General features: G+C 48.8%; 1 protein-coding gene across 1 annotated transcript in view; it reads right to left on the bottom strand.

Moving 5' to 3' along the window:
- LOC8029247 (cuticlin-1) overlaps positions 1–25,003 on the bottom strand; it is a 126,908-nt gene that overhangs the window by 32,414 nt on the left and 69,491 nt on the right. Inside the window, exon 3 of the mRNA XM_042290323.1 lies at positions 23,098–23,155. Within this exon, the coding sequence (XP_042146257.1) occupies positions 23,098–23,155 (58 nt within the window). The remainder of the gene's footprint in view (positions 1–23,097; positions 23,156–25,003) is intronic.

The raw sequence follows: 25,003 nt of genomic DNA, 5'->3' as shown, positions 1-25,003 counted from the left end.
TTTCAAGCCGTCACGAGAGCTCTTCTTGTGACTTTTTGCTGACTCAGTTGATATTCGTAGCTATAATGGCCGTCCAGGCCAGGCGGCGTGTAATTAGTATACCGAATGCCTTGTGGTTCGCAGAGCCATGCTCGGGTTTTTCGTGAAGTTCAAGGAAGGACACTCCAATGTGTTCTTTGTGCTCAGTCCGCTACGTAGTGCACGTACCGTTTATTTCACAATTGTAACGCCACGTAAGAACCAGAAATAACGAGAGAAAAAAATAAGATAAAAAAGCCCCACGTGAAATTAGATATTTTAAACTCAGAAGTCAAAGCCTGTCGTCAGCTCATCATCGAGTATGTTATCCATATTAGCGGGATGTCCACATTAACGGGGTTCACATTAACGGGACATCACCACACGCGAAAAGGTGGAGGTACCGGCGCCCGCTTCCACAGGAGGTCGTTCCTACAGTCCGCGTCGCTCCCGCAGGCTCACGTCGCTCCAACGTCATTTTGACGTGATATCTCCCTTTCTGCCTCTGTTGGGAGCCGTACCCGTGCGTTGATTGGCGTCGACAGCGTGGCGGCGGCTGCGCGCTGTTCGCGGTATGAAAGCGCGCGCGCCCGTTCGCTCTTCGCTAAATTGCCGCGGCTAGGGTGCCTTGCCGCGGCGGTCGGGACGACCTTGACGGCCGAGATCTCTTCGCTCGTTACTTCCAGCCATTCGGAGTTCAAGGTTGCAAGGTGGTCCGACGACAGCACAAACAGAAAATATGATCTGCGTCTCCCTCTTCCTGCTTATGAAATTAAGGATTCCGACGTGTGTTACGATCACGTCGTTGTTGTCGCCGTGTTTCAGCGGTGAGCGCGTGTGTTTACGTTCTGTGGCTGCACCTTTTCTGTACAGCTTAAAGGGCCGTTCACACTCTTGCGACCCCTTAAAACTGGGTTCCTTAAAAGTTAAAACCTCTTACAACAAGAGGACACACTGGCGCCATCTATAGGGTAGCAGTGTAAACTTGGCGGTCCGGCATATTTTCTATATCTCTCGCGCAGTATCCTTTCTTTCTTGGCTCAAAAAACTTTTGTCAACGTTATAAACGAGACTTTCCTATAGGTATTACGCACATTTGACCTCGAAAATCCCGCAAAACCTTCACTCTTGTGAAATGCAGTTCCACAGTCACCGCATAGATGGCGCCAGAATGCCAGTGTGTTCCCTCGTCCTAAGAAATTTTAAGAGGTTTCAACAGGTTTTGTCTCCCTCGGTCGTACTCGGTTGCAAGAGTGTGAACGGGCCTTCAAGCTCTCGGTTATTATAGCAGCGGCACCATGGTCGTATGCCACAAGAGCCAGAAGTGACGTGCTTTCCTTTCTAGTCTTTTGTGTTCGGCTTTTTTGGTTCATTAACACCATTACAATAAACGCGTACTTGGTCGGCGTCCTTTGCATCGGATATGAGGGATCGTCGCAGATGTTGGCTAAACAGGACGTAGGATATAGTGCACGTAAAATGAATTTAGGGAAAGCTTGCTGGCGACACGTGACCAAGAGAAAGTTCCTATACATCTATGAAAACCAGACTATAAGTAAAGCTTTCAATGACGGAAGAAACTTCATATCGTGATTTTAAAACTGAAGGCTTCAAGCGTTCTGAGCTATTATATTACAGTTCAGTACACCCAAGCGACGAGATGCTTTCCTTACTTCCGAGGAACGAGCTACTACGTTGAAAGATTACTGGCAGTGAACTAAAGACCGATAGAATTTGACGGCGGCGTGAGAATACGGAATGTTGATGTCTACAGGAAGTGATGGCGACGGACTATAGCCGGTGCGCCAAAAGGTGTCTCCAAGAAGACACATTTTCCTCCGTCGACGTCGCCGCCGTCTTGGACTGCAGCAATGTTGCTTGGAAGTTGTAGTGGATGGCTCAGGTGCCTTCCTCCTCCGGTCCGCGGGTGACATTATCATTTGGCAACCAACTAAACCTGTCCCCCCCCCCCCCCCCCCCCCCCCCCTCGCCCGTCGCGTTGCATCCCCTGCACTGTCTAGCCTTGGGGACCATTGCTTTGACTCGGCTAGTTCATTTATACGTCATTATTGTTGCGTATCTCTTTCTCTTTCTTATTTCTGACTCCGACTAAACTTCTATAGTGGCTGGCGGAAAGTGTTGCGATTAAGGCCGTAGTGCCGTTTTCATATGGGTAAGGAAATGAGAAAAGGTGTCGTTTGTATCCAATTTTTGTTTAATTTCTTTTCGTCGGACGTCGGACCGTTGAGACGAGCGCGGTCTGCTCCGTTCTTATGTCGTTTTCTTCTCCTTTTTTTTTTTTTTGTCTCCACGGACGAAACGAAAGAAGCGGCCTTGAGATTCATTCGCGCTGCCCACTCGGTGCTTAGTGCTGCCTAGAAATAAATAAAAGTATATGGAAGGGGAAAATATAATATTGCGTCAGAGGATGTGGGAATGTCTGTCGGATGCGTTGAGCTCTGAGGCGTTTCCTCCGCTAAAATAAACCTATCAGTATCCGGGTTTCACGTGGTACGTGCTTCAAGTTTTATGGTTGTCATCTGACGTGACGCCATCTCGGTTGCCGACAGGTTTCTCAACTTGCTTATATTTTTTCAATGCTTTTATTCGATAAAACTTGTAGTCCTATTTTGTTTGTATGGTGTTTTTGGGGGCATTGTAATATTCCGAATACTCCCGTAAACTCGAATGATAGTGCAACTTTTAACCATAATGGTAAACTGGCAGAAAGCTTCGTGACAGTTATCTTTTTTTTCTTGACTAAAGACAACTAAAAATGGAAAGAAAGACACAAAAAAACAACAACTGAAGGACCGACGTTTTGGCGTGAAAGAGAAGGAAATGACGTACCCTATTAATTATAATCAGCACGGAGCGGGTGAATGCTTAAAGTTCTTGAAAAGTTTAGTAAAATATATAATGCGTACAATTCTGTCTTTTGTCTTAAATTTCTTTATCATTTCACAATATGTTACCATTGCCTGGAAATGGCAAGCACTCTGGGTAAGATTTTGCAAAGTATTGGTATTTAGCGGCATAGAAGTATACGGTCGATTACGTCACATGATTCATACTGTACAACAGCTGCCAAATTCGTTTTTTTTTAATTTTATTTCAGCAGCAGCAGCAGAGACGACGCGGAGAATATCGAATCGCAAGGTAGGCAAAGCGAAGATTCCGGTTAGGAAAGTCTACATGAAAACGCAAAGAAAAAAGAAATACTTGGTGGATGTCCAGTTTGCTGCTACTTTAAGATATGCAGATCGAGGAAGACCGGCACCGGAATGCCCTCCCGGCCAACTTGGCGGCCTCGACTATTAACGAAAAAGGAGAGCTGGAATTTAGAGGCATGAAAACAGATGTTGAAGGCTTTATTTAGGAATGCAAAGTCAAGTTCGGGACGTGCGGTGGCGGGATTTATCGAAATCTCATAATCGATCTGCCGCATGACTTGCCTAGCCAAAGACTAGGCGGTACCCAGAAAACGTCTAGCGTCTGCAATATACGAAACCGCGGTGCCGGTGCGTCGGCTGCTGCACGGACGGCGCCAGCGAAAGTCGATGAACTAGGAGAGGCCTTGACTTGAACGCATCGCATAAAAAACAGCAACTACTAAATAAATACATAAACAGAAATAGTAAGTTTAAGGAGTCGGCATTCGAGTTCAGGGAGATGCAATGCAGGTAACGAGTAGTGACACAGATGTATTTAGGGTCGCTTCGGTAGGTCTTGTTCTGAACAAATAGACAATTAAAAAAAAAAGTGGTGCCTTCACCTTTATAAGAATTCAATGTACAAGTGAAAAAATAGCTATGGTTTAACTTTTTTTTTTAATTCAAGATGTAATTAGGACAGAATATGCAACTCCGTGTTGACTCTGTTTTGTGAGGGTGTTTTCTTTCTTCCCTCCTTCAGAAATCGCAACGAGCAGATAGGATCGGGTCGCATTGTGGTTAGAATCGGTCGTAATACAGAGTCCTAGCACACCCCAAATGTCCGAAGTAGGGGACCCTAACTTCGCATCGCATTCCTAGATAGCACCACAACTTCATGAAAAAGAAGAAAAGAAACTGGCAGGTACGCCAAATACGCACGAACACCTTTTTCAGATCACATTTGCTGCGATAGTACATCGACGGGTGCCCACAAATCCCCGCGCCGCGCGATAGGCATTCTGGGATTTTGCGGGACTCTATAGTAAAGCGGAAGTAGTTCAGTTATCGGCCGCGTTGCTTAAAACTTTTTCTTCTTTTTTTGTGGAATTGCGCTTAAATCCCAAAGCTGGACCTCTAAGAAATCATTTATTACTTTGAGGTCATCACGCGTTTCCCCCATATTATGTTCCACCGCGTTGAGAAGGGAGCTTAATGGATGGATAAATGCGAAGATACGCCCCAAACCTTAAAATCGGGTTTATCTTCTTTTTTTAATTTTTTATAGTGTCGAGCGCTAATATTGTTTGATAAGCTTTATGTGAATGAAGTTTTAAATAATGTTATTTCTAAAAATACAATATTGAGCTGTTCACTACCTAAAACTAATCATGCACTCCAAGGAATTACTGTGGCAAATCACAAGGCGTAAATAACATTTGGGCCTTATGATTTGTTATGTACATAAACGTCGTCATTTCCGAAGAATTTTGATTTTCATCTATATTGCACTCGCTAAAAGCAAGATGACCTTTCTAGTCATGAATCTCTTGCGACGTTCACCACGTCTTATACACTGTCGAGCATGGCTGGAGAAATACCTAAATGAGCAAAATGATTTATGGATTGCGACAAGATTGGCTAGCCACTATAGGCTCCTTGTTACTGAGGATCTCTGAGATCGGCACCCTCCCTTGAAAACACTCAAGAATCAGTTACCTAGCAGTGAACAACGTAAGTACGGCGGATTACTTTAAAAGCTGTCAATGCCTTGCCACTTGTAAGCTATACCCCTAATAATCTCTCACGAAAACTCATAGATGGTATTACCGTTGTAGCCGCGATACTGGCGGCAATGCGAAGCTCGAAGCTGTCTTTGCAGGTGTCCTGTTTTCTATGGACATTCACACATATTTGAACCGAGGAGGTTTGCACGAGGTAAGTAATGATAATCTCTTAAAGGCATGGTGCGGTGTGGAGAGAGACAGTAGTGGTGTTGGCAGACTATAGTACACGATCCATTTGCGCACGACAAGCTTTCCGTCTCCAAACTATAGATATAACCAAAATATAAGGGCAATGTGCTTTTAAACAGACGTGCGGTATCTTACCGGACGAAGCGAATTCAAGAAAAAATACGCAATCTCAAGTAGTTCCGTTAAGAAAAATCGGGAAGCTTTATTCTTTTATTCTCTCGTAACAATAAAGCGGACAACGTTTCTGCAGTTTACCCCTTTCGTTACGTTTCTAATCAGGTGAATCTGCCGTCAAAATGTGCACCCTAATATCCTCAGCTCTAGCAGACACAAAAATCGCTGATTTGCTTGAAGACAGCACACGCAAACGCTCACGAATATTCACGCGCACACACACATACACACACACGTGCGCAGAGGTACACAAACATATATATTGGTCAAGTTTACGACGTGGAACACTGTCTACCAGCCAGCAAAATATAATGTCGCATGAAATGAATCCAACGTTTCTGCTTTCTACCGCAGTCGGCGGCGTGCAAGGTCAAGTCCTTGGGGCTATCCTCCCCTCCTCCTATTTTTTCTTCGTCTTTTACTATCCACACTCCCTTTCTCTCTTTCTGCAAGCTGTTTCGCTGCAGAAGCTGCCAACGGACGTGAACAGGGGAAACCAACGGTGCCTCCGGGATTTTTCACTTTGTGTGTTGCCCAGTGCTTTAAATTCAGGTAACGTCGTTTCAAGTTTTACAGTTTTCTCCGCCACGTCCAAAACGGAACTTTATATTCGGCAAGCGGGATTCAGTTGGGAGCAGTTCAAGACTGGGTCGAAATGAGCCGGGACAATCTTTTAACTTATTCCCCTCGCATCCGTCTTGCAGCCGCACACGATCGGGAGGAACCGATCATGGAACGCATCGCTGCCGCACGCGAAGCGAAGTTTCGACCCGAAGGAAGCACACCCTGAATACATAGTTGTCATCGGGAGGTGCCAGTTACGCTGTAATCACCGTAATCTGTGTGCACTGAATGCTGGCTTTTTGGGTTTCCGCCAGGGAAGTCGGTGTGCCCTATTGGGACTGCTTAGTGCATCCTGATTTCGACAAGTTATTTTGATGTAAAGCCGGATTAGAACGTCGGTAGGCGCCTTGGCCTTTCCCCTCGACGAGGCCTTCCGCCTACGAGTCCTCAAGAATAAGAGTTAACCTTGGCCGCCACATCGGCATCGTAATCAGGATCAATCCTAATAAGCATGTAGTCTCGCAGTTGTAGCTTACCGCGTTTGGTGTCTCTGCTACGGTTACGGATGCTTACCCATTTTCCTCTATCGTTATGCGGTTGTTTTGAGTGTTGTTTTTCTTCTTTCAGTGGGACTGCTGACAGACTCCACGCCGCGTCGAAACTTGTCACGTGGGCGGGTCCCGCTTAATCGGACGGCCCTCCGACCGGATTTATCCGCGACGCATCCGTGTATTTGTTTTGTTCGTGCCGATTTTTCCGGGTCATCAAAGGGCGGCCGTAGGAGGAGCTTTCAGAAAGGCAGGCGGATTTTCATCCATATTTACGTCTCTTCGTGTTGTCAGATTAAGGCCCGTTCGCACACTTGCAACCGAGTGGGACCTACAGAGACAAGACCTGTTTTTAGGTCTCTTGCGACGGCGTAGGACCGGATGCGCTGCTGCGGAGCAGGTCCTGCGCCGCCGCAAGTGGCTTAAAATCCGGTCTCGTATCATCCGGTCCTACTCAGTTGCAAGCGTGTGAACGAGTCTTTAGGGTTTACGAGGAGCGGCGTTGTTCACAGCTGTTGCGCTTCCGAGTTAAAACGACGAAAATCCATAGTACGCATATTTTCCTCTTATGGTTAATCTGTTACCCTTGGTTTGTAGGATACAAAACACAAATTCAAAACGGAAACCCTAAAAAAAAAGGTTGTGAGTTCGCTTTAATGCGGAGTACGACATAACCAATCACGAAGTAGAATAGAAAGATACGAGCAAAGGACGAATTTGATAATAAGAGCACATCTTAGAAATGCCATACTGGCAGAGACAACGAGCAACCAAAACGTCATTTGCATCATCTCTGCGCACGTGGAATTTTTTTTTTTTTTTTGTGTAATCGTGTGTGAAGCGTCGTCATTCCCTCGATACAGTGTCTCGTGCCCCCCCCCAAAAAAAAAAGAAAAAAGCGAACTGACATGATTTTGTTTTCTAGTGTACGCTGCAAGCTATTTTAGACAGGAAATGGGAAAAGTTGTCCGAGTTTTTGCCCGCAGAAAGCAGCAAAAGGCTGCCCGACGCCGCTAGGTTGCCGCGAAAGTTTGCAGAAGCCGAGGGGTTGTCTTGGAGAAGCGCGATTCAGTGTCAAGGTAAGCGACAGCGTTTGGGAAAGGAGCCTGCCAGATTAATCACGAATGCGCAACTCCTTTAAGACGCGTATTAGCGTAAAGGAGTTCCTGCTACAGGACAGCCGTAGCAAGCCACGCAGAAAATTGTCTCGCTCGGCTGACGAGGGTTACCTTGCGGTCGCATACGATGCCGCACTCGCTTTTTCCGCCGTGCATCACTTTTGATACTGACCTGTTAAGTTATGTTAACTTTCACGTCCACCCTAAAAGATAAAACTTCGTTCTTGAAAGGTTTTCTGACGCCCCGAGGACCTTTCCACCTCGTGAAAAACGGTTTCGCATCAAACACTATCACCCCTGGCGCACTAGGAAGGCGACTGGGCTATGAAGAACTCTTTCGCGTAAAGAATAAGAGCTTAAAAGTACCCCTTATTTTCACGAAGAACCCTTTTGGGAGGTACCTGAAAGTACTTTTTGGGGTGCAAAGTATGGACAAGCCGAAGAATTTCTAAGAGTTCTTTTACGACCAGATATTTTTCAGAATGAGCCTGCTCGGTTATCTTATCCTTTCCTGCAAGTAAAGCAATGCCTTAGAATCCGCACGCAAATATCATTATCAAATTTTGTATCGCCGTGTCTGGATGTCTTTTCTTATGAGTGTGCTTGTTGAGGCGTGTCCGGGCTTGTGTACTTTACGGCGTATAAGTAAAGCAAGGTAGTGGCGATCTGTTAATCCTTTTTTGTAGCCATTATGTGCCACCACATCGACGACCTCATGATTGTACTGGAGCTCGGAAAAGGTAAAAAAATTAATATATTTTAGCCAATGTTGTTTCTTGTTGACAATGTTGTAAAAGTTCGGGCTAAAATGTTCGCCGGCGCTTCATTTTGTCGCCTATTCAGGGCAAGGTTCTTTTACAATATTTAATTAAAAAAAAAAAACAGAAAACAGACAGGTAGGTATGTTATGAAACTTTCCTGTGTTTTTATTGTCATTAAAAAAAAGAAAAAAAAAAGGAAACAATATCGGGTAAATGTAGCATGCTTAACCCGCACCGGCTAGCTTACATCTTCGTTTTATTTTTTAGGTGTGTTTCTTCTTCAGTCAACGCGACCTTCGTCGCCTCCCGTCGTCTTCCGTTTCCCGTGGTGTGATTTCCTCCTACTTATTCCCCAACGCCATCTATGACTCTTCTGGCCTGCACTCGTTCTGCCACGGGGCTCTGCACTGTAAACAGCGCATCGCGACGACCTCCGGCTTCCTGGTGAAGGTTTTCTTCCGTCACTCATTTTCCCTGACCACTTTCACCCGAGACGACCGCGACCGCGCCGTTGCAATCCCAGCAACAAAGGTGCCCCCATCAGCGCCGTCAAAGCAGGACCCATCCACCACCCTGGGCCAAAGAAGCTCCACTCTCGACGTCGCCATCTATATTATTCCATCGCCCGCGGTCACTCCTCACGATCCCTTTTCAAGCTGAGTGGCTGCCCTTATACACATGACCTGCGTGCGTATTCCAAAAAAAAAAAAGGCAAGGTTTTTTTTTTTTTTTTTTTTTTATTATGTTATAATTTTTTCTTTCTCTGACCGCAAAGCTAATAAAGCCAGTGAAAGGACATGCACTGGAATCCGAGGGTACCGTTGTTGTGCTCCGCGAATGTGAGGGGAGGGTGGTGGACACAATGCGTCCTTTCCAGGGGCTTCCTCGGGGCTCCCCGGTTCCTTAGCCTGCTCGATGGATGTTGTCTGGACGACGGTCGAGTCCGCAGTACGCGCGGCGGCGTAGCGGGGCTATCTCGATCGCCGTTAGAAAAAAAAAAAAAAAAATTTGAACGCCCTCCGTGCGCGTGGTGGCGACGGTCATCGTCTCGGCACTGACCTGCCCGGTATTGTCGCGAACCGCCGCCGCTACTTCTGGCCGTTTCTGCCGCACACTTCCTCCTGCCTCTCTCGTTCTTTTTTTTCTTATTTCTTTCTGGTGAGTTTTCTCAAGTTTGTGTTTGTTTTGTCGGAACAGCACCGGTGAAAAAAAAAAAAAAAAAAATGAATGTGATGCCAGTTTGATGTCTTGGTCCAGCTACCGCGGCCTCGTCACAAAGTCATTAGTACGTGAAAGCTGCCACGAATATTTTTGCTTACTCGCGCGCTTGCGTCCACAATAAAATAAAGCAAAAATATAGGAAGAAAGAAAGAGTTCGTGCAGAAAGGGATTCCGTTCCTTTATTTAGTCATGCGAACAATAACCAAGTTCTTTTTTTTTTTTATTTTTTTTTAAGAATACGGTGCCCCAAACCCCTCGGGTCCCCCGAGCAGCTCGGGGCGTAACACTGCGCAAGCGCAGATGTTCTGGGCATGCGCAGTGCGACGCCCTCATTTCTATTCTCTATTTCGTGATACTAAAGATAATTGTACCTTTTTATTTCGTGTTGAGAAACATATGTTTTTCTCCTCTATTTCGCATATATAAAAATATATTTTCTGCACTTTGTTTATGTATAATATTGTAAACACCACAAATAACAGGTTTAAAAACTAAACAACCAGTTTGTGGAAGCGGTTTGGTTCAAAGAGAGAAACTTGGTTCATTTTAGCACAAGAAACAGGCGGATGCGACTGAGATGGTGAAGATTACGCGAGGACGAAATAAACGATGTTGCCCAGAGAAACTTCCGGTTCCAACGTGACGGTTCGGTAAATATAACGGTAAAGAATACCGCAGCAATATGTCTGTTGACCTACGACCACTATATTGCTCTCAGTTCTCTTATTTTTTTTTGTGTGTGTGTGTGTTGTTATTTTGGTACAAATTGTTACGCACTTCCTTTTCTCGCTGTCCTACGTGGTATCCCGTCTACCCTTTGTTATGAATGGCCCCCGGACCATGTTCACAATGTCTACATCGGGCCGTTTGTTTTCGTCGAGCGCCTCCCGCGGGTTCAAGGTCATCTGACTCAGCGAGCCTGGCGCAAGCATCGCTTCGGAAGCACGCCTGCCCCGCGGACGCACCAGACGGGCGCCGTGATATAGCCAGACTTTGCCGTGTACACACGTCTGGATATAGCATCCGAAGAGGGAAAACAACATCTCAGGTTTCACACCAGGGCACGATCCGGGGCGATGAAATCATCAGGACGCCTTCATTCAACGCGTAGACACGAAGAGTCGAATGTCGGCACGTCACGTCTCGGCCCCGGACGGTGTTTTGACCAGCTGCGTGAATTCCAACGAGCCGGTGTTTTGGTGAGACTCTCGGCGCCGTCTAGACCGACGGTGAAGTGTTTACGGCGGCTCAGTGTGCGTAATAGTGGAATGTGGGGCGGTGTTTGAACTAGACACCTTTCTGTGATTGGCCGACTATCCGCCGATGTAGGGGTCCCTACCTAGGGACCTGGGGAGAACCAAGTGCTTAAAATGAGCGAACTTTGACAAGCCAAGATCTTCTCTGGTCTTGAGCCAACTGTACATCATGTAAATAAACAGTGTACTTTTCGAGAGAGATCGCGGCTCATCGTTGTTCCCGCTGAGCTCCAGCCCAGTGCCTGGCTCGAGTCGCCCCTCCACCACCACGGACTCCGCTCGGTCAAAACAACTGGTTGGCAGCGGTGGAGATGGTCTCACGAGCATCGGACATTGGAGGTCGGTGAGTGTTCATTTCGTTCGGGGGTTCACCAAGTGTCGTTCCTTAGCTAGGAATTTGTCAGTGACGTTTTGGCGAACTTAGGGGGCTACTAGAGAAGAGTGTTTGATAATACTTCTCAGTAGAGAGATATCCCGAGCGTGAGTGGCATTCATGGCAGGCATGGAGTGGGAAAAATTAAAGAAACCGGAATTGTTCCAGCTTTCAGAGGAATTGGGACTTCAAGTAGCAAAAACTACCAAAAAGCAGCAGCTCATTGATAAGATTCGTGCATTAGGTTTTGAAAATGAGGAGATCTTGGAGAGCTGGGAAGAGGTCGAGAAAAGAGCAATCAAACAACAACAGCAACTTGAATTCAATAAGCGGGAACAGGACTTGAAAGAAAAGGAGATCGAGATTGAGCGTCAAAAACTTGAGGTGGAGCAAAAGAAACTCGACAGCGGGCAGGCTAGCTCAGAGCGCTCAAGTCAAGGGAAAGTCGAGGGTTTCAAAATGTCGAAGCTTATGCAGCCTTTTAAAGTAGAAGAGGACATTGGTCTCTTTCTGGTGAACTTTGAGCGTACCTGCGAGAAAATGGGTTTCGGGCGAGAAACTTGGCCGCAAAGACTGCTGACGCTCCTCCCGTGTGAGGCCGCAGACGTTGTCGCGCGATTGAGCAGGGAGGACGCCGAAGAGTACGCAAAGGTAAAGGCGAGCCTGCTCCGGAAGTATCGCCTCACAACAGAGGCCTTTCGCCAGCGATTCCGTACCATGCGAAAGAAACCAGAGCAGGGATATCCGGAGCTCGCATACGACCTGCGTGCAAATTTGATTGAGTGGCTAAAAAGCGCGGACGTCTACGGGCAGCACGATAAGGTTGTAGAATGCGTGGCCCTCGAGCAGTTCTACCGTTGCCTCCCGGACGCTGTGAGGTTCTGGCTGCAGGACAAGCCTGACGTGAACACCGTCCAGAGGGCGGGGGAGCTGGCCGAGGAGTACGCTTCACGCAGAAAAGCGGGAGAGGAGCGCCCGCTCAAGAGGGAAGCTAGAGGAGAGCCTAATAAGCCCTATGGAACCGGCAAATGGCATGCGGCAAAGGCCGGCAAAGACAGCTATGGGGAAAGTAGGCGACACGGAGAAAAGTCTCCAAACGAGGAAGGCTCTAAAGAGCCCAGGTTCAATGAGAAGGGAAAGCCCGAGGGAAAAAAGGCGTTTGAAAAACGCAAGCCGCTTGTATGCTACAACTGCCAAGAAAGTGGCCATATCGCGGCGGGTTGCCGGAAACCAAAAGTCGTCTTTCATTACGCCGATGACGATGAGAACATGAGGCTTCTGGAGCCCTACGTGCATGACATGAGAGTAAATGGAAGGCCTTGCCGCGTTCTTCGCGACAGCGCGGCAACCATAGATGTAATGCACCCGTCATTGGTTAGGCCCGGGGACTACACGGGGGAGTGTGCCTGGATTAAGCAAACAGTCGAAGACCAGACAGTCTGCCTCCCCATTGCTCGCGTCAGTGTAGAGGGTCCCTTTGGGAAACTAGAGACCGAAGCAGCAGTTTCTCGGAATTTGTCGCTTATGGTGAATTCCGCTCGCAGATCTCGAGCGCTCCAAAACCGCTCCATTTGGAGCGCGCATATTCCGCTCGCAGATCTGGCTCAAGTTGGTCATCTTCCGCTCGTAGATCTCTGGCAGCGCCCGCTCCACGGAGCGCCCCAAACTCCGCCGAACTTGCTCTGCGGGATTTCACGGATCTCTCCGGAAACTGACAGAGCGGCCCACGCGACTTCCGTCTGAATCGGCGGTGCGCATGCGCGGCGAGGTTGGAGAGATCGGCGGGCCGGTCGGGTCGTGGAGTTGGATCTGTTCGGGTGCGTCGGTGTTTACTCTGGATTGTGACGGCTCGAACGCTTCTACCTCGCGTAGATCAGGGATAAAAAGCCGGGAATGTGGAGCGTGGCAAATCGTAAGCGCTGACGTCTGTGATCGTGAGAGGAAGAACGACAGAAAAGCCGGAGGCAGACGCAAGGCTAGGCCTATTCATTCCGCAGCCAGTGATTGTTTACCTTTTTACACTGCATTCCGTCGGCTTTTTCCCGTGAAATAAAGCAAGAAGTGGTTAGGCAACGACCGCGCAAGTGATGGTTTGTTACCTCTGTGTTTATTAAAGTCGTACTACAAATCTGAACTCCACGCTGGCAATCGCTGTCCGTGCCCCGCCGCTTCGAGGCGGCCGAAAGGTATGTGACGGTGCCAAAGGCGGACGTCTTCGTTATTTGTGACATGGGCGTTGCGGTACGTATAATTTCGCCCGGCCTGTGTCGCGTGTTACTTCTGCAGCTAAGCAGTGACAGTCGTCACTGGTCGTTGGAAAGATCAGCCGGCTGCGTTGGTGGGCTGGTCAAGTTCAAGCAGCGGCCATTTTGTACGGCGGAGGGAGAAGGGGTGGGGAGGGGGTGTGGGGGAGGTCGCTCCAAAAATGCAAGTTTATCTTCCCCTCGTCGATTCGGAGCGGGTCCCACGGAGCGGAATTTTGCCTCCCTCGCGGATTTTGGAAAGCGCTCCAGATCTACGAGTGGAATTCACCATTAGTTGCCCGTATTTGTTTTCGAACAAATCAGATCAGATACTGCGGAAGTGGGGCCTCGTTTTTAGCGAAAGGGCAGTGCAGGCACTCACGAGGGCAAAAGCGCGCCAAATAGCCGCAGAGGTAGTGAGTCGGGGAGAGGAGGAAGTGTCACCGAGGTGTAGATCGACCTCGGACGGTCCGTCTCCCTCCGACAAAGAGGAGATTACTTCTGCCAACAAAACTGAAACGATGCCGACGCAACGCGGAGGCGCGGCCAAAGAACCCCCGGAAAGCCAAAACACGGAGGGGGTAGTCGGAGACGCTGGGGCGGACTGCGAAACGGGGGACGACAGGGGGCTTCTGCTTTCCCCTTCCTCGCGTAGTTTTCAGACCTTGCTTCAGGTAGACCGAGAGGTTCTGATGGAGCAACAAAAGAGTGATCCGAGCCTTACTGTACTGTACGACACCGCGAAAGAGGGAATCAGTAAGCGGAACATCTCGTATCAGATGAGGGCCGGAGTACTCTATCGCCTTTACAAAGATCGTAAAGGAAGGAACCTCGACCAATTGGTCGTGCCCCAGAAGTACCGCTCGGATCTCTTGGAGTTGTGTCGCGGGAGCTCTTGGTCGGGCCACCTTGGCATAAAGAAAACCAAAGACAGGCTGCTTCAGGAATATTACTGGCCAGGATGTTTTCGCGACGCGGAAAACTTCGTAAGATCATGTGACACGTGCCAGCGGATAGGGAAGCCACACGATAAGAAAAAAGCACCGATGAGGCTCGTCCCGCTGATCACTGAGCCTTTTCGCCGGCTGGTCATAGACACAGTGGGTCCACTGCCCACGAGCAAATCGGGGTACAGGTATGTGCTCACTCTACTGTGCCCCGCAACAAAGTTCCCGGAGGCATGTCCTCTGAAAGAGTTGAGTTCGGCGGAGATAGTGGACGCCTTACTGTCTGTCTTTGCGCGAATCGGATTTCCCGCTGAAATTCAATCGGACCAGGGCAGCGTGTTCACTAGCGCTCTCAAGGGCACTTTCTTGGAGAAATGTGGAATTCGCGTGGTCCACAGTTCAGTGTACCACCCCCAATCAAACTCTGTAGAGAAATGGCATTCCGTCTTTAAGCGAGTTCTTCGCGCTTTGATCTTCGAGCAGAAAACAGATTGGGAGGCTTGTCTGCCGGTCACCATGTTTGCCTTGCGCACCGTGCCACACGAGGCCACGGGTTTCAGCCCGGCCGAGCTCGTGTATGGGCGTTCGCTGCGCTCACCATTGCGCATGCTTCGCGAATCATGGGAGGGCCACGGGGAAGACCCGACGGTAGTGGAGTATGTGCTAAAGCTGCTAGATCGCTTGTATGAGACGCAGGAAGTAGTAGAGGAAAACATGCAGAGGGCGCAACTCAAGGCGAAACTCTACTATGACAAGGGGGCCAGGTCCCGAAAGTTTGAAGTTGGAGATCAGGTATTGTTGCTGAGAGCTTCAAAGAAAAACAAATTGGAGGTGCAATGGGAAGGCCCAGCCAAAGTGCTCCAAAAACTCTCTGACACGAACTACGCTGTAGAATCAGGAGGGACGAGAAAGAAGGTAACGATTTACCACTCTAACTTGATGAAGCCCTACGTGGGGAGGAAAGAGAAGGTTAGCCTTGCTTGGAACACACCGGAGGAAGTTCCCACGGATATTCCTAGATGGGAGGGGAAACGGGGACTGTACGATGTAGATACGGTAGTGGCCAAGGCAGTAAAAACCGAAGTTCTTACTGAAGATCAGGTGAGCGACCTGCGCGATGTGATCGAGGAATTCGATAAAGTGTTTTCCGATCGACCTGGTCGTACTGATCTGGTGTGCCATGACATCGAACTCACAGACGGCACCCCAGTTCGATCGAAAGCATACAGGGTCTCTCCAAGACAACGTGACATACTAGCCGAAGAGATCAGACGCATGCTTGAGCTCGGAGTTATAGAGGCCGCCGAAAGTGACTACACTTCTCCCCTCATACTCGTGGAAGTGCCGGGTAAAGATCCTCGCCCGTGCATCGATTATCGGAGACTAAATGCGATCACCAGAGACCAAACTTACCCCATCCCAAACATAGAGGAGGGGGTAGAGCGTGTAAGTGCAGCCAGGTACATTTCCACATTGGATCTGATTCGCGGGTATTGGCAGGTACCCCTGACGGAACGGGCAAGCCGCTATGCGGCATTGATTTCACCACTCGGAACGTTCCCTCCGCTGATGCTCAGTTTCGGGCTTAAGAACGCCCCATTTTGTTTTTCAAAACTCATGGACAGCATCTTTCGCGGGATGGAGGGGTTCGCACTGCCATATCTCGACGACATCGCGATCTTTTCGGAAACATGGCAAGAACACGTTTCGCACTTACGTCAAGTGTTTGGTAGGCTACGTGAAGCGGGCCTTACGGTAAAAGCCGAAGAATGTCAGCTGGGGCGTGCTGAGGTGACCTACCTAGGTCACGTCATTGGACAAGGGCGTCGACGACCCTCGGAAATCAAGGTAGCGGCCGTAGACGGTTTCCCGAGACCCGAAACAAAAACGCAGATCCGCTCGTTTTTAGGCCTGACGGGATACTACCAGCGATATATCGCAAATTATTCTCAGACAGCTAGCCCACTCACGGATGCTCTCAGAAAGCATGAGCCCAACAAGGTCATCTGGGACGAGAAAATGGAGCAGGCTTTCCGGAACCTAAAGACCGCGCTCACGCGGCGACCGGTGCTAAGAGCACCTGACTATGCTCAGCCATTTTTCGTCCAGTGCGACGCGAGCGACCGGGGACTGGGTGTGGTTTTGTGCCAGAAAATCAAGGACGAGGAGCACCCCATCCTCTACGCGAGCCGCAAGCTAACCACAAGGGAGGAGGCGTATAGCGCCTCTGAAAAGGAGTGTGCTTGTTTGGTCTGGGCCGCGCAAAAGTTGTCCTGTTACCTGGCAGGTGCCATGTTCACCTTCGAAACGGACCACTGTCCTCTGACATGGCTGCAGCAGATGTCACCCAAAAACGGACGGCTCCTGCGGTGGAGTTTAGCGTTGCAGGAATTTAACTTCCGCGTAACTTACAAGCGAGGAAAGCTGAATTCTAACGCCGACACCCTAAGTCGCATGTACTAAAAGCGTTCTTGAAAAAGCTTGTAGAGTTTTCCAGTGATTGTATAGATTTTGAATTTTTGGCCTTGCTTCGAATGCCATCCGCACTCGTCAGATAGAAAAGTGGAGTTAAGCTTATATCAGTTAAGATATGTAAGAGGCGTTTGGGGCTTTTCTTTCCCTTTTCTCGGTAATACCGTTTTGTACAGCTTCAGAGCGTTTTGTATGCCAGCCAAGTTTTGTTTTTGTAACACGGTTGCTGTTTTTTTTCTTTATTTGTTCAGTATAGGAGACGCGGTGTTACTTCAGTAATAGTTGGTGGCTTTATTTTCACGGGAGTCCGGTTTTACTACGTTTTATTGTACCTTAACCTGATATTTTATGGAGGCTGGTTTCTCGTAATGAAGTTATAGTTCAGAATTGTCCTAACTTGATCGTGACGCACTCACGTTAGAGAAATATATTAGTGACAATGTTCTTTTTTTCACTTGGCGAATTTCCGGGCGGGGTGGACGCTCGCTTGCTTCCCGTGTTTCGTGTTTTGTGATTCCGGGAGTCGCAAGCTAACCACGTGGTGGAAAAGTGACGCAAGTTGCAGCGCAAGAGCTGGGATCTCAGGAGACAGCACCAGTTCTACGGCTTTCGGCAGAGCAGCTGCAGACCGCTCAACCTCTAGACCGTCTCCCCGTCGGCGGAGAGCTGTTATGAATGGCCCCCGGACCATGTTCACAATGTCTACATCGGGCCGTTTGTTTTCGTCGAGCGCCTCCCGCGGGTTCAAGGTCATCTGACTCAGCGAGCCTGGCGCAAGCATCGCTTCGGAAGCACGCCTGCCCCGCGGACGCACCAGACGGGCGCCGTGATATAGCCAGACTTTGCCGTGTACACACGTCTGGATATAGCATCCGAAGAGGGAAAACAACATCTCAGGTTTCACACCAGGGCACGATCCGGGGCGATGAAATCATCAGGACGCCTTCATTCAACGCGTAGACACGAAGAGTCGAATGTCGGCACGTCACGTCTCGGCCCCGGACGGTGTTTTGACCAGCTGCGTGAATTCCAACGAGCCGGTGTTTTGGTGAGACTCTCGGCGCCGTCTAGACCGACGGTGAAGTGTTTACGGCGGCTCAGTGTGCGTAATAGTGGAATGTGGGGCGGTGTTTGAACTAGACACCTTTCTGTGATTGGCCGACTATCCGCCGATGTAGGGGTCCCTACCTAGGGACCTGGGGAGAACCAAGTGCTTAAAATGAGCGAACTTTGACAAGCAAAGATCTTCTCTGGTCTTGAGCCAACTGTACATCATGTAAATAAACAGTGTACTTTTCGAGAGAGATCGCGGCTCATCGTTGTTCCCGCTGAGCTCCAGCCCAGTGCCTGGCTCGAGTCGCCCCTCCACCACCACGGACTCCGCTCGGTCAAAACACCTTGCTCTCTCGCCACAAAAAAAAAAAACAAAGAAAAAAAAAAACAACCGAAAGAGCAACGATTTAAAGGCACAATTAATAAACTAAACAAGTGCGGGTTTGGAGCTTGGCGTTCACTGACCTCAGCGTCCATCTTTACAACGTGTTCAATGAGTTACTGCGTTATCTTCATGATTTTGTATCTTTACTTGTTGCACGAAGGAACCTTGGTAAACGTGGCCGCACGCTGCGACCGACCGGGAGGTCCCATTGAGGAAAACAAACGGACCTTACGCTCGTAGACGTTAACAGGCCTCTATAGCCGGTTTTTGTTCAACATATGTGCGACAGAACGATTCATAAGCAGAGACTGTTCTCCGCGGGGTTCTTGTGTCAAGGACAAAAGATCCCAGGTGGCTGAAGCGGCGTGCCTCGAAGGTAGCGGGGGACGATGCAAAGCAGCGTGATAAAGAATTTGAAAAGATCGGGCAAAGCATTCAAAGACCAACGATTACGAACTCGTCCCATTGGACCGAAGAGCGACAGACACTGCAGCGAAACCAGCTTGTCACAGAAGAACATGTCTGCGCATGGTACTGTGGAAGAGTTCTGCTGGCAGGCGGACATAAGCTGGTCTCTGCTTCAGTGGCTAGCCGCTGTCTTCAAGTGAATCTCAACATCGAGTTTTACGTTTGAACTGAGCAGACTGATGCCGGGACCGCCTGAGTCCAAACGAAATGATAAAATTGAATCTACGCCGATACAACGCATCGACAACATATCGGCAGCATAGCCAAGTATTGTGCAAGGGATGGTAGACCCTGAACGGTGCACGTGCTGTCATGTTCAATAACGTTTAAGCGTTCAATAACATGTAGCTGTGATTCACTCTCGGAAAAAGGGTTTTTATTCATATCGGTTGGAGGAATCCAACCATTGTCAGCTTGCTCATACGGCGTACTTCCTGGATTTGAGAGATTTTCGTGTCGCGCCAAATAACAAACCAGAAAAAAAAAAAGAAAAAAAGAAAGCGTTTGAGGGCTGAGGTGTCAAACCGACGAAGGGTACCTGACACGCTCCTATCAACGAAATAGGTTTAATTCAGAACTATAGAAGCCTACGCATTACACTGCACTTACACCACAACAATTAAGTCTTCGTCAGGCTGTAGAAATTTTAGGCGGGGTTCGAGCCTGCCAAATGGGAATACATAGCCCGCAACTGGCGCTTTTCCTCCAAGTTACCCAACAACTACTAACAACTAAAAAAGAAAAATCTCGCGTTTTGCGTCTTCCAAGTTGTAATGGAGTATAGATGATTTGCTTTCCTCAGTTCTTTATGACTAGGTCCACCGAGGCTGCTACTATATTCGCTGATGTTCAAGTACTTCGAAATCTATAGGTCCCCCGTAAATGACTCAGGCGCAATTTTTGTCTCAAACCGGCCAACGAAGACACTCCGGATTTCCAGTCCGAAATAAAATCGCGACCGCAAAAAATTATTAAAAAAAAAAAAAAAAAATCACGCGTGCTCTATAACACATTTCGTCCAAAACGTACGCTTCCGGTCGCGGTGGTGGCAGAAGATTAGGGACCTTTAGGAAACCGTTGCCGTGCTCCCCGTACCGCACTACCGGAGCCTTGGAAGCATGCTTTTAAGCGCGCGCCCCGCGGTCACGGTACCACACGGGCGCGTGCTTAAAAGCATCCTTAGGAGGCTCCGGTAGCACGCGGAGCACGGCAACGGCTTGCTAAAGGTCCCCGATAAGAAGGGTGCTGCATGCGTACGCCCCCGGAAGAAGCAAGCTACAACAATGCGCGCGTGAAGCAATTTTTGTATCTTGCTTTTTTTTTATGGTTATTTCTAATTATTTGCCGAATGGAGGCTATGACCAAAAAACAACGTGGCAGACTACTTCATTTGCATCGAAAGAACATCCAGACAACAAAGCAATTCTTACGAACGAACCCCTCTTTCGCTTAATGCAGCCGCGGAGAATAAAAATAAAAGCGGAAAGACAAACGTACCACCATTGTTCTTGGACTGCGGCGCGAACACGTCAGACTTGATTAAAACCTCGGACGACATCGGACAATGCGAAAATACGCAAATCGGGGAATAGCCCGTCCGAATTCCGCCCGGCACTCCCTTCCCTTGCCACGGTTCCCTCGTCGAGCGTGCGTTGTGAAAATGTCCAGCGGTGCAGCGCAGATGTTTATCAAACGTCGGTGACCGAGTGACTGTATATCCGAGCGGTCCCACTCCAGGTCAGCCACGGTCAAGTTCGTATACGGGAGGAGATACGCACGTGCGCGGAACCGGGTTCTTGCCCTTAGCTGCTTTCCATGCTTCGCATTCTCGATCTTATTAACTTGACGCAATTTCCGTTCCGATGTTGCCCTTTCTCACATAGTTGTACGCCTCGTGAGAGCTTGCGTTTCGAGACATAAAAGGATACGTACCTCTTTGCGTTTCCCACGTAACACGTTATACGATCGCACATGTTCTACTTAACCCTCTCTACTGTCTTTTAATAGACCCTTTTCAAAAGTCCGCGCCAGTGCCTGTTCTCCATTGCTTCATCGCACACTCTGAGCATGAATTAAACACTGGGCCTTCGTCATCGTTCGGCGAGAACTCGGCTCGGCTCGCAATGGACACGAGTGCTGACGTCAGCGTTGGGCGAGGACTGGGATCCAATCACGCGCTTCATGTTCGAGCAATGGCAACCGCCAATGTTGCTCGATGAACTTTTCAAAAGGGTCTATCGTGGTATGAAACTGTCTCGCTTTTGATAAAAATACAGGCTACTTCATTGTAACTAAAAGCGGGAACATATTGGATATGTGTTCCCGAGTGACTACATCCCAGGCGGCACATTCGGGGCGTGGCTGTTTTCTTTTTATGCTTCGGGATTGGTTCTTGGGCGTTCTTATTAGCCAATGCCGCACCGTCATTGGCTCCCGAAGCATAATGAAACGCCCCGCGAATTTTTAAAGCCGTCGGTGACCTCAGCAGTTTCGTCGCGCGGGAGGCCGGAGAGACAGCGCTGCTGAGGAGCCGAAAGGGCCTCCCGCGCGACGCCGGTGCAGCCACACAGCGCCTCCCCAACATGGGCCGACCTTGGAAGCTCTCGCCCGAGCGCTTGCACGAGCCGACGTCGTGGCGCGTAGCCGTGTTCACTTCCCGCGTGCGTTATACACGTCGAGCGAGATGCCCCGGCTAACGGATCCGTCACGCCCAGTTGCGCCTAGTCACGCACAACGGACCTCATCGCGCACGCGGACCCAAGTTTGCGGATGTCCAGGACTGCGATGCTGGCCCCAGGTTGCTGATGGCGTGAAGGGCCATTTCCTGACTCGCTGCTCGGCCAGTGCGGAAGCGGCTTCTGTGTCTCGGGTGTGGGCGGACGTGGCCGAGTCCGTGGTCTAGGGCGTGCCTGAGATGCCTCCATCCAGGTCGCATCATTTATATTTACTTTTTTTTTTTTTTAATGTTGATGGTTTTGTTAAGGTTACTTAAACGTGCTTCGTGCTTCTCGAACGGTAGACTAGGTGGCGCAAGCTGCCGCCCGACACAAAGGGTGTAGCTACTGCCCAGTCACCCATCCATTCATCCAATTTGTGAAAGCACCGACAAGGGTACAGTGTTCTAGAGGGGGTTGTAGTGGCAAAAGCGGCGGCCGCTTTGTGAAGATTTTGCGCGTAGACGACACCATGGCGCTGCTGTTCTGTGCCCTAGGAGCGTGTCCCCGTCAGCCCCATCATCAGCGCTGTTCGGCGCTTACTACTGTGGTTTGACTGGAGCTTTTCGCGGTGCGAAACAACTGCTAATGTTGTTCTGTAGTAAATTGTAGTTCTGCCTTTGGACTAATGCCTCTAGAGTGTGTGCTATCCTCTACTTGAAATATTCGCGTGTTTTGAGGGAGATTATTTAATTGATATTGCTTCCCCCCCCCCTCCCCCTCCCCCTCCCCCTCCCCCCCCCCCCCCCCCCCCCCCCCCAGTACTGACTCATCGTTCAGCAACGCTATCACTTGGGCTGCAGGCTTAATATAGCTGCGAAAGAAGTTCTACGGTGCTGCATTTCGGAGAAGCGTACCGCGTCACCCTCGTCGTCTTCTTCGTTCATCGCACACGTGCCATTAATTCTCCTAGGGCACAGAACTCCAGCGCCACTCGCGGTATCTACGTCGACCGTCTTCACGCGCTTCATTGTAAGCGGGCGCCGCTCTTGCCACTACACCCTCTAGAACACTGTAACAAGGGAATGAAAATAGACCGATCTCTCTAAGCGTTCGGCGCATGCGTGAGGCCGCCATTACTCTAGTTTACGGGAGGCAGGAGGTAATGCCCGAGCCGGTCTCGTGCCGTCTTGTGCTCTGCACGTGCAAAGCTCCTGCGAGGCTGTTCCACGTGGAAAAAAGACTAAAGTTTCCTCGATACATTGCGTCAGCGGTGGCGTAATGAAGCCGGCTGGTGAGATCGGTTTATTCGCGAAAGCCTAATTTCAGTCAGTTTGGATACAGCAGCAAGGGGCCAGTAACCTTTCCTTCCTCTATCGATCGAATAACACCGTCGAAAATGCTGTCGCCTGAAATACGACTCCCATTTTGGGTAGAGCTGTGCCTTCCTTTGTGCAACATAATTTCCGGTGTGACTACTCTGGCGGCCACCCTCTTCGTTCAGGTCGTCCGTATTATTATAGTAGCGTTCAAAACATAACCAGAAATAGACGGCGGTTAACGCCAAATTACTGTTTGCCGAAGACCTCGGCTACTCAAAGTTTGACTCACATATCGACTGTGGCAATCTCGAGAACGCTGATCAAAGGCCTTAGTGTGAATGGCGCATTTTTAGCACGGCTAAAAGATTTCATGTCGAACGCTGGCTTCGTACCTTGTTTCGCTGAGGTAGCCTCTCCTTCATCCGACCTTACGCTGGCCGTCAGGAACGCCTGAAAAAGAGGGAAAGAGAAAACATCAGGCTTGAGCAACTTTTTATGAATACTAGAAAAGATGTTTAATGAAACGTGACAGTTTGCTAGTTTTTTTTAATGGCCGGTTTGTAGTCAGTTTTAGGATACAGCTGATTAGAGCACAATGAATTGGAAACGAAGACCGATAAAATATTAGGGCTGGGTGTCTATTGACAATTTCAACCCCATTGATCCTCACTCTTTGATCGATCAAATAACTGATTAATCGGTCGCGTTCATTATCCCCGCATAATAATTTTAAAATTATATATCGCAATATCTCGAGAGATGGCCCACCCCCCAGAGATAACCCACCCCTTTTTTGGCTTGATTTTCTAGTTTGTCTTAAACACCGAAAGAAAGTAGTAATAGTAGTGCTCAAATCAATGATGGCATCGGTGTAAATGTGACTAGCTAGGAGCATTGTCAACTGGGAAGTACAGTCATATTTTGCTTCATTGCCCCTTGCCGGACACATGACGTTAAGATAGAATTTTTTCAACTTTTTCTTAATTGAGAATTTTACGTTTTTTCTTCTTTTTGCCTTAGGTGATAATGTGATAAACGACGCAAAATACAATTTCGATTATGAATCAACCCGATGTGTAGTTGAGACAGGTTCAAAGACACTCACACTCGCAGATTATAACTTCAGTTGCGCGTGGCAAAGACGTTCGTTAATATTCTCCGGCAAGAGCGACCTCCTTCGATTGTTCCCAATAGTCTGCTGCGCTAAACGGGGCACGTGTAACCTTCTGCGCCTTGTCTAGGATTACAAATTACGCCCTTACGGTTTACTTTAGCTTACGATTTCACATAAAGTTGGCCATTCATATAAGTGTTCTCGTCCATGTCTGCGTGGCGAAAGCCTTTATATTTAATTTATTTTATTTCTTCAAAATTTTACAGATTAACCTGTTAAAACACTAATGTCTATTAAAACCATTAACCGATTAATCGGTAGGTTCATCGACCAATTCGGCAGCCATGAAAATATAATAAAAGAACAAGCATCGATGATAAGTAGGTTTCCAAGCTTTGTTTATTTCGTTCCCATGTCCTGAAATTACAACATACGCTGAGCAAGGGGTATTACAATGATCGATGGTTATTATTTCCTGGTTTTATAACGCGGACTATTGATGTCCCCCATAAATTCTAAATAAAATCGATTCCCCCAGAAGTCTGGAGAAGCTGGAAGCAGATAGGCGCACCCACACTCCGGCGACAACGAATATAATGAGCGAGACGAGCCCAATTGAATAAACAAGACGATTAACGCGCGCACAACTAAAAACAAATAAACAGTAGAGAGGTCCCTCAGGGTGAACGCTCGCACCGAGGAAGAAAAACGACGCAGGTTACCCAATCGCCCAATTGCGGTAACACGATTGAGGTATATAGTATACACAGGGGGGGCCTCAGGGCCGCAATAGGGGGTCTATTCCGGCCGCAATTAATTCTTTGATCCCCGTTCCCCCCGCACCCACGGCCAAAAAAGCGAGCCGGGTGTGCAGCCCAATCAGAGGGGCGGTGGAAAGGAAGCGAGAACGGCTGATTTATGCGTGCGAACTCGGCTCGCGGATGTTTTCCTTTTTTGCCCGTCGGACCAACTTCACCAAGAAGGAACCAAATTAAAGCTCCCCCTCCTCAGAAAGAGTGCCGCCGTTGGACCTTGCTTTTTGCGCAACCTCCCCCTTGAGAACGACCGGCGAAAGCGTATGCTTCGTGGGGTCATGTGCTGTGGCTAACCTTCCTGCGCTTTAACGTTGGCCCCTCGGAATCTTTTCTTCTTCTCTTCACTCCATCTCTTGGTCGACAGAACGT

Source organism: Ixodes scapularis, unplaced genomic scaffold (assembly GCF_016920785.2).
Source record: "Ixodes scapularis isolate PalLabHiFi unplaced genomic scaffold, ASM1692078v2 PGA_scaffold0__279_contigs__length_252992795, whole genome shotgun sequence".
NCBI classification, from domain to species: domain Eukaryota; kingdom Metazoa; phylum Arthropoda; class Arachnida; order Ixodida; family Ixodidae; genus Ixodes; species Ixodes scapularis.
The sequence above is the reverse complement of the archived record's forward strand: the minus strand, read 5'-3'. Positions and strand labels throughout refer to the sequence as shown.